The sequence below is a fragment of the Ascaphus truei genome, chromosome 16 (genome assembly GCF_040206685.1).
Source record: "Ascaphus truei isolate aAscTru1 chromosome 16, aAscTru1.hap1, whole genome shotgun sequence".
Taxonomy (NCBI): Eukaryota; Metazoa; Chordata; class Amphibia; order Anura; family Ascaphidae; genus Ascaphus; species Ascaphus truei.
Genome location: NC_134498.1, coordinates 47,521,786 through 47,537,141, shown reverse-complemented (window position 1 = coordinate 47,537,141; position 15,356 = coordinate 47,521,786). Strand labels below are relative to the sequence as shown.

The following is a 15,356-nucleotide window of genomic DNA, read 5'->3' as shown; positions in this document are numbered from 1 at the left end:
ACAGACACACAGCCTCGAGCGTCACACAGACACACAAAGCATCCAGCGTCACACAGACACACAAAGCATCCAGCGTCACACAGACACACACAGCATCGAGCGTCACTCACACACACACAGCATCGAGCATCATACAGACACACACAGCATTGAGCGTCACACAGACACACACAGCGTCGAGCGTCACATACACACACACACAGCATCGAGCGTCACACAGACACACACAGCATCGAGCGTCACACAGACACACACAGCATCGAGCATCACACACACACAGCATCAAGCGTCACACACACACACACAGCATCGAGCGTCACACAGACACACACAGCATCGAGCGTCACATACACACACACACAGCATCGAGTGTCACACAGACACACACAGCATCGAGCGTCACACAGACACACAGCATCGAGCATCACACAAACACACACACAGCATCGAGCATCACACACACACACAGCATCAAGCGTCACACGGACACACACAGCATCGAGCGACACAGACACACACAGCATCGAGCGTCACACAGACACACACAGCATCGAGCGTCACTGTAACAGGGGAGTTATCCCTGTTTAGGTAATGTACCTCTAATACAGCAGTGTGGTGGTTAACTGCTGGTAGTCAATTAACAAACACCACCTGCCTGATTAGATGGCTTAGAAAAGTATGTCTTTTGAGACAGGAAGTGAGACTCCTTACTCACACCTGAGCTGACCTTGGAGATAAACAGTCTTGAGCTCTGCCATAAGACACAGCAGAGCTGCTTTCAAGACACAGGGAAACTTCTAAACCTGAATGCCGACACACCCTGAGGAAAAGGGAGCTGAACCAGGGACAGAGAAGATTTTCCCTCCAAACCACAAGGAACAGATAAGACTTTTATTTACAAGACTTTTTATATCTGTTCATTTCATGCTATATGTTTGGGGCTGGGAGACATGCTTATCTAAGGGAGTTGTGAACTGCATAGTATTTCACTAGAAATACTCCCAAGTGAATAGAAGCTTTGTTTACCCCTTGTTTGGATGGTTTCCTGATGTTAAGGAAAAGGCGCAATAAAAAGGCTTATTTAATTTCACCATAATCAGTCTCCCTTGCATACCTCTGTGAGCGTCCGCCTACAGTCACACAGACACACACAGCATCAAGCGTCACACAGACACACACAGCATCGAGCATCACACAGACACACACAGCATCGAGCGTCACACAACGCATCGAGCGTCACACAGACACACACACAGCATTGAGCGTCACACACACACAGCATTGAGCATCACACACACACACACAAATAGCATCGAGCAGCACACATACAGCATCGAGCGTCACACAGACACACAGCATCGAGCATCACACACACGCACAGCATCGAGCGTCACACGGACACACGCAGCATCGAGCGTCACACACACAGCATCGAGCGTCACATGGACACACACAGCATCGAGCATCACACAGACACACAGCATCCAGTGTCAACACAGACACACACAAAGCATCGAGCGTCACACACACACAGCATTGAGCATCACACACACACACACAAATAGCATCGAGCAGCACACATACAGCATCGAGCGTCACACAGACACACAGCATCGAGCGTCACACACACGCACAGCATCGAGCGTCACACGGACACACACAGCATCGAGCGTCACACACACAGCATCGAGCGTCACATGGACACACACAGCATCGAGCATCACACAGACACACAGCATCCAGTGTCACACAGACAAACACAAAGCATCAAGCGTCACACACACACAGCATCGAGCATCACACACACACAGCATGGAGCGTCACACAGACACACACAGCATCGAGCGTCACACACACACACACATAGCATCGAGCATCACACACACACAGCATGGAACGTCACACAGATACACACAGCATCGAGCGTCACACACACACACATAGCATCAAGCATCACACATACAGCATCGAGCGTCACACAGACAGCATCGAGCATCACACATACAGCATTGAGCATCACACACACACACACAGCATCGAGAGACACACATTCAGCATTAAGCATCACGCAAACACACACAAAACATCGAGCGTCATGCCGACACACACACAGCCTCGAGCATCACACACACAGCATCGAGCGTCTCTCTCTCTCACACACACACACAGCATTGAGCGTCTTTAACACAGAGCATTGAACGTCACACGCACAGCATCGAGCATCACACAGACTGACACACAGCGTCGAGTGTCACCCAGACACACACACACAGCATCGAGCGTCACACACACACTTACAGCACATGAGCTTCACACACACACACAGCACATGAGCGTCACACACACAGCACAGGAGCGTCACACACACACAGCACAGGAGCGTCACACACACACACAGCACAGGAGCATCACACACACAGACACACAGCACAGAAGCATCACACACACACACAGCACAGAAGCATCACACACACACACAGCGCAGGAGCGTCACACACACACACAGCACATGAGCGTCACACACACACAGCACAGGAGCGTCACACACACACAGTACCATACGTCACACAAACACACAGCACAGGAGCGTCACACACACACACACACAGCACAGGAGCGTCACACACACATAGTACCATACATCACACAAACGCACAGCACAGAGTCAGTGTTTCCCTCACACAATCCATTGCACAGGCAGATTAGCTGCTGCCATTAACCCCTGCACTGCCAGGGGAGCCTGCAGCGCATGACAAAGCAATGGGTTAAAATATCATGTCTTTGTTATGTACATTAACTCACTTTCATAGAGGCTGGAAGTAGGGTGAGTGAGGGTACCATGGGGGGAGGGGGTGAGGGTACCCTGGGGGGAGGGGGTGAGGGTACCCTGGGGGGAGGGGGGTCAGCCCCTTGGGTTTTAACACGTGGGTGCTAAGCCTCTGCCATCTGGAAAAGCAGGGAGGACGTGCAAAGTGCTCAGTTCACTGGCAATATCTCCCCCCAAAGGTCAATGCCACCAGCCGGCAGCACAGAGCAGGGTCCTGGTTACATCCTGCATGAGCCACACCTGAGACAGGTTCCCCAGACACCCCCCATTTCCCAGGACATCTCCCCACCTTCCCTCCACGCCCCGCACCCTCCCAGCATCGCTCTGTAATCCGGCAATCAGCTGCTGGATCTGGAAGAATTCCCAATCTTCCTGCCGGACTCCCCCCTCCGGAGCCTCGTGGTACAGCCCGCCGCCGTCTCCCGGTTAAGCAGCTGGGATGAGTTAGGGGTATTGCGTTCCATGGGACTGTTTGACAGTCGGGGCAGTGTGTGCGAAGCAGAGGTAAGAGCATGCCGAGAGCTAGCAGCGAATTCCGCGCGTGCTAATCTACAAGAACCTTTTATTATTATTATTATTATTTCTGCGATACACTTAAATATATATATTTACATCAAGTATCATGTATCTCGAAAGCTCGCACAAATAAAAGCATTTCGTTAGCCACAGAACGGTATCATCTATTCATTCTTGATTATTAAAGCTCGGCTAACACGGTGTACACACACACACACACACACACACACACACACACACACACACACACACACACACACACACACACACACACACACACACACACACACACACACACACACACACACACACACACACACACACACACACACACACACACACACACACACACACACACACACATTTCATGCTTTCCGCGGAGATTCTGTCCTTTTTGCACACTGCTGAGAGATAGCTGCTTGTGTTTTGTCTCTTTGCCGTTTCTGTTTGTTTCTTAAGCGGCACATTTGAAGTTTTCAACTGAGCCACTGATTGAGCCACCTGTGCTGAAGCAGGGATATCCTGAAAACCTGACATGGTGGTGGCCTTTCAGGACTGGAGTTGGTCACCCCTGAACTAGAGAATACTAAAACGAGGTCACTCAACTGAAAAACTGGGTCAAAACCCCTTTATTTTTTTAAACAACACCAGATTTATCAAAGGTAAGAAATCTCCTTAAAAGCAACTGGAGTTTTTCCTTTAATAAACCGGGTGCAGTTATTTCCCCCCTGGAAGATTTTAGTAAATGACTCCTACTTTTTGCCAGTTAGAGTGTAAGCTCTTCAGATCAGGAATTCCTTTTCCTATTGCGACCTGTTTTGTTTGTTGTGTCTTTTGTGCTACGATGCTCTGTATTATAATGTCCACTTTGTGGAGTGCTGCGTATAAAGTTAGTGTTATAGAAACAATAAGTCATGGTCTTGATGTCTTGATTAAAAGCATATTACGTGATATCCTGTATACATTAAGAAGCCCTGTGACAAGGTGAACAGGCCATTGACTATGTTTAAGGATGCTTTGATTTTTTGTTGTTTTCTCAATAGCCCGTTTTTGTAATAAGAGGTTAAGTGCTTCAATACGCTACTTAATCTTCCAATAATGCAGCCACTGCTGGTGTGGAATCCATGATGTTCATTAATAGTAGCCTGCAAGGCAGTCTCAGTATTAACAGTAACAATTTATCCTAATGTTTCATAAGCATGGGTGCTCTGTCACCTATGGATATCTCAGGCTAACCTTTCTACATGTGGAAAACAGACAAGAAGGGATATATATATATAGGGGAAAACGTGCTGCATTTCAGGAGAAATCAAATGGCACCCAGATTTTAATATATATTTATAATATATATATATATTACTTTTAATTGGATTTTTCCATTTCATTCAAGGGAGTCGCCACCCCCTTCAGATAGAAAGGCTGCAATATTCATGGCAAAATAGAAACGCTTCAATGAAAAATCCATTTGGCCATTCATACTGTATTGTTTTTTGAGTATTTTTTGCCTTTATGCATATGGCCCAAAGATTGGAGTTCCTTGTGTTGTTGGTGAGAGATTTAGCTTTACATTAAATGTATATAAAAAGAGAAAAGGAAATGTGTCTTATTACAAAAAATGTCACCGTGGTTAATAGTGTAACGGTAACTTCCAGTTTTAAATGGATAAAGAAGAGGCTCGTAGTGATTTTATTTCAGCATCGAAGCAATTTTATTTACAGCAACGTAAAAGTGCGTAACTGTTGCGACACGTCGTAGTACGTGATAAAAATAGAGTTCCAGCGGTCACGTACCGTGCAAATTGTGCCCTTTTTGATGTGCCCGAGTCAAAGTTGACGAGCGATTCAGCGCGCATTCATTCAGCGCGCATTCATTCAGCGCGCATTGCAATCGCAGTTAATATTCTAATTGGCGAAATTCTCTAAAATCGCGAGATCCGCTCAATGCTGAGACTATTTGTGGGGCGCACACATAATGTTATCCTCGCTGTCTGACAATATTTGGCAGAAAACTGACTGATTTGGCGACATTATTAACTCTTCCAGGCTCAGCGAAACGTTTCGCAGGGAATCGAATTTGGGGGCAGAAACCCCTCCCCCCTCCCAACAGATCAGGCTTGAAGGATATCCCTGCTTCAGCACAGGTGGCTCAGTCAAAAAAATTTCACTTAACTGTAAAGGTCAATAAGCACGTTATATTATATTCATTTTATTACTTATTCTTTGGAAATTTGATTACATTTAAAAAGAAAAAAAGAGAAAGATTAGCATCCAGGGTTACTATTCCGTCACTTAAAAAAAAGGGGGGGGGGGGTGGGGGAATAGAAAATTTGTAACAATTTGGGCCATTTCGCTGCAACTTTTGGCGGCAAAAAGGTCGAGCGAAGTTTATCGATGGGTTGGTGAACTTTTGAAAAGTTCACTCGAAAATGGGGAGAAGCAAATCTCGGCAGGTTCCGAAAATCTCTGGGGTGTGAATCGCTCGAACATTCTGCAGAACCGCAGTGGTTACGGGCGCAAATTCATGTAGCAGCGTATTTTGGGGGGTTTTGTGCAGTAAAGTTTAAACGCTCAGCCATTTAACATGTTTTCTAAGATATGTGTTGTGCTTTTCATCTGTATTTAGCGTTTTTGTAATGCTCAGAAGTGGAACATTTTCACCAGAATTTTGTGGTAAATGACAATATACAGCTCAACCCCCCTTATAACGCGGTGCTTGGGGTCCAAAGAATCACACCGCGTTATAAGCGGATCGCGTTAGAAATAATGTACAATTGTTTGCATTGTACAATAAAGTATTTAAAATACCAATAATCGTGTTGTAAAGTATTCATAAATACGAAAATTGGGAGCCATCCTTGCATCGCGTTATAAGCGGATTCGCGTTGTAACGGATCACGTTATAACGGGGGTTGAGCTGTGTGTGTGTGTGTGTGTGTGTGTGTGTGTGTGTGTGTGTGTGTGTGTGTGTGTGTGTGTGTGTGTGTGTGTATATATGTATATATGTATATATATATATGTATAGTGTGTGTATATTGCCATTAACCACAAAATTCTGGCGAAAGATGCAAAATATCCATATATCCACTGTGACCTGCTATTTCCCTGTTTTGGGATTTGCAATGAACATTAGTAACTCGAGCTGTGTGACTGTCTCTAAACGTGCTCATTTATCTGCTCATATCTAAGTGAGTCTGAAATGCAGCAGTTATTCCAATCCCATAAATTACTTCTAGATCAGTTTTATAACAATCCCAAAAGCGGTCAGTTTTAACCCTCTCAGTGTCGGTGGAATCCCCGACTATAGGTAAATATTTTGCTGGATTTCCCAATCAGATATGTGATCAGGATGGCAAAGGGGAAGTAAAAGCAGTTTGTATAGAACAGAAGCTGGGACTGCACCTCTAACAGTGAATGTGCAATAATGCGGATATTATTGCAATTCTGCAGAGTAAGCGCATCGCAGTTCGTGCATATTAAGATCCCTCTGATCTGGATTCGTTCTGGAGAATAACTGCTCTGCTCATTAGGAACAGGTGATTGTCACAGCTCAGCTCTGACAGTAATTTCTCCTCGGGGGCAATGCAGTTTTGTGCATTCAAAGAATTTGGTTTTATTTTAACGTTTATTGCTGTGTATCAACTCCGGAGCTCTATTTTAATTAATTCTTTGATGTTTTAGAGACTCATTACATTTCAATTTAGGTAATAATTCTATTCTGATGAACAATATGTGTAATTGAAAAAAATAAAGCGCTATATTCCCCTAGGAAGGAACATGGGAGGAGCGGATCCGTTAGTACAGAATTAAAATACAGCCCCTGAGATCTCTTTACTATGGTAATAATCCTGTTACTCCCAGCCCCTTACTCGAGTACTACCAATGAATGTGTCAGGCCCCCAACTCCAAGGCTCAATGAAAAAACCTGTGTTTATGGTTTGGATGAAACTGGGGCCTCCTGGCTGCAAATCCGTGGCAAACAGCACCAGATTTGCCAAAGAAAACAATTTCATTGACTTTTAATGGGATTTGTTTTCCCTAATAAATCCAGCGCTGTTTTTGGGGCAGTTTTGCAGCCGCAAAACCTACGGTAGATAAATCCCCTCCTATCTCCATACAGACTTGTTATTTACTCCTTGTGCTATACACTGAGATCCACCAATTTTATATACACACAAAAACACCTGTATATGAATATATCTCTCCTGCTGAAATCCCTCTCCCGGCTTCCTATCAAATCCTGTATTACACACAAAATTCTCCTCCTTTCTTTTAAGGCTATACCCTCCTTACATCTCACCCTAATATCTCACTATACACTCCTCTGCCCCTCCTTACATCTGCCCCTCCTTACATCTCACCCTAATATCTCACTATACCCGCCTCTGCCCCTCCTTACATCTCACCCTAATATCTCACTATATACTCCTCTGCCCCTCCTTACATCTCACCCTAATATCTCACTATACCCGCCTCTGCCCCTCCTTACATCTCACCTTAATATCTCACTATTCCCCTCTCTGCCCCTCCTTACCTCTCACCCTAATATCTCACTATTCCCCTCTCTGCCCCTCCTTACCTCTCACCCTAATATCTCACTATTCCCCTCTCTGCCCCTCCTTACCTCTCACCCTAATATCTCACTATTCCCCTCTCTGCCCCTCCTTACCTCTCACCCTAATATCTCACTATACCCTCCTCTGCCCCTCCTTACCTCTCACCCTAATATCTCACTATACCCTCCTCTGCCTCTCCTTACCTCTCACCCTAATATCTCACTATTCCCCTCTCTGCCCCTCCTTACCTCTCACCCTAATATCTCACTATACCCTCCTCTGCCTCTCCTTACATCTCACCCTAATATCTCACTATACCCTCCTCTGCCCCTCCTTACCTCTCACCCTAATCTCTCACTATACCCTCCTCTGCCCCTCCTTACCTCTCACCCTAATATCTCACTATACCCTCCTCTGCCCCTCCTTACCTCTCACCCTAATCTCTCACTATACCCTCCTCTGCCCCTCCTTACCTCTCACCCTAATCTCTCACTATACCCTCCTCTGCCCCTCCTTACAACTGTCGGTCAGTTTACCACAACTTTTTTGATCAAACCCAGATGTACATTTTGCTTCCTTCCCTGATTTTTCAGCGGCATTTTACCACCTGTAGAGAAACATAAAAAGATATCTTTTTGATTCCAAGTTGTGAGCATTAAACCCAGGACTATCAGCACAGTGGGGAAGTGCTGATCACAGCAGCCCCAGCAGCTGCCATCTCCGGCTGTGAGCAGGCGCTTCTGTCTGTGATTGTAGTCAGAATGAGTCCAGCTGCCTGTAACCTCTGCAGCAGGAAGAGAGGGTAGCATTAGGTTTTAGGCAAATCCTAATTGGGACTGAACCTCTAAGGTAGCAGCCTGGGAAAGCGTGTGACAGATAAAGAGGAATACATGATACAGTATATACTTTGTGGGTATATGAGCACTTGAGCCCTAGACCCTCTGATTAGTCAGGCCTCTACCAAGTACTAGGAGCACAAAGCCTCACTGTGTACTAATGCAATAAGTCAGTGAGTGCAATTTAAGGGGTTTGCCATTAATTCGAGGACACATCATGCTTTGTGCTATCAGAGGGCAGGCTGCAGTCAGTAAAAGAAAGTGGTTTATGCCAAACAGAATGACCCTATTTTGGCTTTGGGATTTCTACATGCACCCTCTCAAATCTGCAATGTTCTCTGGTGTCTCTGCCACTGAATAATCCACAGGCAGCGACTGAGCGTATAATACAGGAACGTGTTACTGATAACAGACAGTTTATTCAAGGTATTTACAGGGGTTCGGTTTTTTGGTGTTTGCTTTGCGGCTGTGCTCAGCTATTTCGCAATAAATCCAGCTTTGTAAACAGTTTGAGTGGAAATACCTTAAACCCTGCCTTACATAGAAGTGAAAGTCCTACATCCGTCACAGAGGGAATATATCTGCAGGGAAAGGGGAATTTATTTTAATACATTCTACATCCAAACTATAACAGTTTTGCATGCTGCAGGTAACCGGATCAGCACCAAGAAGGGAGCCACAATTTGTACTCCTTGTCCGATGCTTCACGTCATTTGGGGTTTGCTTTTCACACTTTGGTTTGACTAATAATTCCGCATATGTTGAATTACAACAAAACCAACGCTAAACGTCGATGAAAAGACGTTACATGACCGAGTGCTTTCATATGCCTCCCAGCTCATGATAAATGTTGCTCAATGGGACTGAATGAACTGAGCTGTATTTGGGTTTTCAGGGGAGAAGGAGAGAACATGAATTCTGCGGCGAGAGCTTTGAGGAGTCAGAACTTCCACGCGCTGAGAGAAGATTGCATCAAAAATGGGAAACTGTTTGACGATCCGGAGTTCCCAGCATCAGACGAGTCCCTGTGCTACAGCAGCGCGCCGCCGCGCAGAGTGGAATGGAAGCGGCCAGGTGTAAGGCTTGTTTGATAGGTGGCGCGCTCGCGCGTGTGCGAATGTTCGTGCACGAGAATCACACTTTTTGTGTGTACAGTCCGTGCTGTGAGCGACAGGTGGGCGTGGCTATGATGTCACACCCGACTCCCGTAAAAAAACAGTGCTGAGACTCACACCAGCTAATGTATATTTCAGTCATTAAATGATTACAGCTGTACAGAAAGCGGCGGGTTGTGCAAATAATATTCTGGAACTTATACTATAGTCGGGACACAGCGCAGCGTGATCATTGTTACCTGTGCTGAAAGGAAGGAATTGGATTCCATAATTTACAGCAGGCCTGCACAACTCGTAAAGCGAGAAGGGCCGAACTGCTCCAAGGAAAAAAAAATTGGGCTGCACGGGTAAAATCATCATCATCATCATCCTCATCTCTCCTCTAGCACCTCTTATCCTCATCATCCTGATATCTCCCCCAGCACCCCTCATCATCATCCTCATATCTCCCCCAGAAACCCTCACTATCAACCTTTGCGATACTCCCCATCTATCTATCATACCCCCATCTCTCCCCCTCACCCAAACACATAATACTCCCCCTCCACATCAAACACACAATACCCCCCTGCACACCACACACATCCCACCCTCCCTGCACCTCACATCCTTCTTCCCCCGTGCACCTCACATCATTCTTCCCCCGTGCACCTCACATCATTCTCCCCCCCCCTGTACCTCACATCATTCACCCCCCTTACACCTCACATCATTCTCCCCCCGTGCACCTCACATCACTCTCCCCCTTGCACCTGACATCACTCTCCCCCCTTGCACCTGACATCACTCTCCCCCCTTGCACCTCACATCATTCTCCCCCCTTGCACCTCCAATGACCTCCACTGCACCTCCAATGACCCCCCCTGCACCTCCAATGACCCCCTGCACCTCCAATCAACCCCCCTGCACCTCCAATCAACCCCCCTGCACCTCCAATCAACCCCCCTGCACCTCACCCTCTGCACCACACATCACCCCCCTGCACCTCACCCCCTGCACCTCACCCCCTGCACCTCACATCACCCCTCCTGCACATCACCCCCCCCTGCACATCACCCCCCTGCACCTCACCCCCCCTACACCTCACATCACCTCCCCCCCCTGCACCTCACCCCCCCCTGCACATATCCCCCCCCTTGCACATATCCCCCCCTTGCACATATCCCCCTGCACCTCACATCACCTCCTAACCTCCCCTTCACCTCCGATCACGGCGGGACTGCGCGCGCTCGCACTTGAGAGCGGGATCTGCTCCCCCGGGGAGGAAGGGGAGAGTGGGCTCGGCTCGCGGGGGGAGGGAGAGCGGGCTCGGCTCGCGGGGGGAGGGAGAGGGGGCTCGGGAGGAGGGGGGGAAAGCAGCCGCCGCCGCGGGCTGCACAGTGAGTGCCGTCGGGCCGCGTGTTGTGCAGGCCTCATTTACAGTGACACATAAAACACACACACTCACACACTCACTCACACACTCACACTCATTCACACACACTCACTCACACACTCTCACACACACTCTCTCACACACACTCTCTCACACACACTCTCTCACACACACTCTCTCACACACACTCTCTCACACACACTCTCTCACACACACTCTCTCACACACACTCTCTCACACACACTCTCTCACACACACTCTCACTCACACACACACAAACACACACACACAAACACACACACACAGGCATTATAGCAATAAAGATTAAAAGCAATAAATCCAACAGCGTTCTCTCTTTTTTAAATACAAAGTAATTGCAGCCTCACTCTGATTGGATAATAGAGCGCGACGTGTAACGGCAGCAGCGCGAAAAGATACATTTTCAAGTCTTTCCTCCGATCTGCCGGCTCAACGCTCACTGCCGTGCGCGCGCGTCCCTAGTATATAACCGTCTGGCTAATACAGCCAATTATAATTGACGCGCGCACGCATGCGTACTATGTTACAGGCCTAAGTCAGTCAGTAGGGCAGGTGCATCCGAGAGAGAAGGGACTTCTAGACATGAGTTATTTGGGGGGGGGGGGGAGGGGGGTGTAGAAGGCTGAGATGTATCAAAGTCTCCAAGCTGCAGAATTAGAGCAAAACCATGAGAACTGATTTACTAAAGGAATCCGTAGTCGGTAACGCAATTATTTGCTTCACTGTTTCTCTGGTGTTGCAGCCAGGAAAGTTTGATACTTTGATACACAATTGGGGGTGAAATGAGTGCAAAATAACGGCACCAGATTTACCAGAGGAACAATTCCAAACGCTTCCTAGGAGATTAATCTTCCGTAATAACTGGGGAGCTATTTTTGCAGCCAGGAGACTGCAGAAAACAAAGCATTTAATCAATGGCAGGCAGCGAGATTTCTAGGAGGTTTAAGAGAAATGGAAATGTGGGGACTCTGGCAGTCGGGACAGGAATGTGTTTTAAGGAAGGACTAGAATGAAATAAGGTAAACTCATGAAACTATTTCCTTGCTTTGAGTTTCCTTTGATACATTTGCTACTGACGGAGACTTGGTCCTATTTCTCACTATCCCTTTCATCCATTTATTGCCCTGTCTGTTTATTCACTGCTCCCTCCCTCTGCAATTCCTTCCCCATCTCATCTGCCTTGCATTGTGGCCTTGGATTTTACTTCTGTGTTAAACTGCCAGAATCTCTGTAAATCTCTGTAAATCTCTGTATATTCATATCTTGTCCGGAGGAAGAGACAGAACTCTGGAAAGCTTGTCCTATAATATCGTGCGTTAGCCCAAATAACAAAAGGTACCCCCTAATACTGAAGTACTCATAAATGCAATAAATATGTTTGCCCCAGTTTTCTATCCAGGAAATTGATACATTAATTTATTAAAATCTGCCAGCTGCAAAAGCAGGACAATAATGGTGCAAAAATACTGTGCCATGTTTATGTAACGTGAAAACGCCACTGGTTTCAATGGAAATTTTAATACATTTGTCCTTTTTATGTTCCAGTTTTGCACCCTAGAGATTTTTGTAAATGTCCCCCACTGGCTATAGCCCTATTGTGTTTTTTTTTTTGCTGCTGCTGCTGCATGCTAGTATATCAATTATATCTCTCTAACAAATAACAGAATAAATGCAATAACACAAAATTTCTATTCATCAATATATTGTGTTGAGAAAACTCTAATTGTTGTGCTCTTTACTTATATAATTAGATATTAAACTATTAGATTGGTAAAGATCACTTGATTCGATTTACATAATCTAATTATCAGTGACTGACAAGTGACAATAATTTTAATTATAAGGTGCCACGTACTGTAAGACACCAGAATTGATTGACACTGCTCACCACACAGAATCGCAGGACACAGGAAGGTACTTCATATACTTTTTTTTACCATAGTTTTCTTTTTTTACCCAAAAACAAAAAGCATGTGGTCTTGTTGACAGATTCTCAAGCCAGATAAAAAATATTTGAGGAAGAAATATGGATTATTAATATCTCAAACATCTGGTACAACAATCACCGATATACACAAAGAATGCCTATCGCTCTCCAATGACAGATGGAGAAATATAATCTCCCATGGTGCATAAGGGAATAAAGTATACTGTGAGACAAAAAAAACGGTCAGAACCAAAGTCCTGGCCGAAAAGAATCCCAAACGTTGCACTCTGTGGGGGCAAAATTGGGTCGGACAATGTATAATCCGAAGTAATAACCTAATAAATGTCAATCGATGAAAATAATACAATTTTATTCAACATAATATTAATAGAAATACAACAAAAGGTGTAGGGTGTATATATATATACATACATACATACACACACACACACACACGTGTGTTAAAATCTTGGTGGTGGAGATGCTGTATAATGGAGGTATAAGGCTCCCCCTAAGCCTATGCTAAGTAACCTGTGAACAAATGGGGAAAAGGACCCCTGGATATAAGTCATATAACGTACAATATGTCTACACACATATGTCGGGCAACTCGAAATATACTCCTGCTAGCTTATCCGTGAAATAACAGTATTTCCCTATTCACACAGTCAGCAACCTGTTAACAAGGGTAAACCCAGGCTGCCACAGGGAGGAATACAGATACAAGATATCCAATTGCAGATACAAAGAGAAGTGTTACATATGTATCAGCCAATACCTTGATGTGCTGCAGTGTACCTGAATATTAGCTAGTAGTAGGCAAGTTGATTGACATTTATTAGGTTATTACTTCGGATTATACATTGTCCGACCCAATTTTGCCCCCCACAGAGTGCAACGTTTGGGATTCTTTTCGGCCAGGACTTTGGTTCTGAGTGTTTTTTGTATAACAACAATCACCGGAATGGGAGATGACTAATTGAGTAATTTTTGGGGGTTTATATGCCCAACTTTTCCATGCTTCGCACAGTGAATCTTTCATTTCATATTTGTGCAATAGCGTTCCGGATACTGTACGTGTGCTTGTGAACTGTAAGACTTTTTACCCCTTTGAAATGGGGAGTTTTATTACAGCGATAATAAGATGTTATATGTGACTCTTATATATTGTATGTATTCCTCAAATTCCCTCTCCTCCTAACTTTGACCCAGTTGTAAATCTAACTTTGATTGAGGCATTTCCGTAGTATGGACATGATACTAATAAATACATTTGCCTCCAATCATACCATTAGATTGTAAGCTCTTTGGGACAGTGTGTTTATGTTTAGTGCTCTTATCGCTGGGTAGCTCAACTCCAGTTCTCAAGCCCCCTCCCCTAACAGGTCAGATTTTCAAGATATCCCAGCTTCAGCACAGGTGGTCAATCTGATTGAGCCACCTGTACGGAAGCAGGAATATTCTGAAAACCTGGCCGGTTGGGGGGAGGAGGGGGCTTGAGGACTGGAGTTGAGCCCCCCAATCTTATTGCATACATAGCTCCCTGTATTGTGAATTGTCTGCATGTTTCTACTTGGAAGTGCACATACATCGGTGATACAAAGATAGAGAAGAAGACTCCAAAACGAAATTCTCACCCATGGGACAGTGTTTCCCACGCTGTTCCCACATCCCCCTTCCCATGTTTACACACCATAATACAGATGTTGGGATGAGGTGTGGTCAGCTAATTCAGAGCCAGCTGATCCGACCAAGGAACATGGCTCATTTCTAGACATGTGAATCATTCTGCACATCCCAGATGGTTCGGGACAACCAAGAATCATGGAAAAAAATGTTGACGTGTCTTGGTGGTCCCTGTCTAACAGAAGCTGCGTGAGCTATTTTATAAGTTCTTGTAAAACTGTAACCACATCAACATTGTGGGCTACAAACTCATTTGATGTGGGTGTAAATAACGTGATCTTCCATTGCTTTCCATTGGGATGAAGGAATGTTTCGCAGTGAGAAAGCAGAACATGGCCCCATCTTGCAGATCAGTATTAGGGGCATCTCACAGACAAATAAGGAAAGTTGGCCCGTGCACATGGGATAAACCTCAACCATCCACCAGAGGCTGCATCCCTACTTCCCATGGGCAGCGACTGTCCTGAACGCTAGCACTCCTTT

General features: G+C 45.6%; 1 protein-coding gene across 4 annotated transcripts in view; it reads left to right on the top strand.

Annotated features, from left to right (window-relative positions):
• The first annotated feature begins 3,040 nt into the window (after positions 1-3,040).
• The window catches only part of CAPN6 (calpain 6), a 52,989-nt gene continuing 40,673 nt past the window's right edge, over positions 3,041-15,356 (top strand). The window contains exons 1-2 of one of the 4 annotated variants that reach the window (XM_075573468.1): positions 3,041-3,331; positions 9,627-9,807. In XM_075573468.1, the coding sequence (XP_075429583.1) occupies positions 9,643-9,807 (165 nt within the window). In that variant the 5' untranslated portion in view covers positions 3,041-3,331; positions 9,627-9,642. Of the gene's footprint in view, positions 3,332-7,148; positions 7,179-9,626; positions 9,808-15,356 lie in introns of those variants that run through there. The other 3 variants (XM_075573470.1, XM_075573471.1, XM_075573472.1) reach the window with 3 other exon arrangements.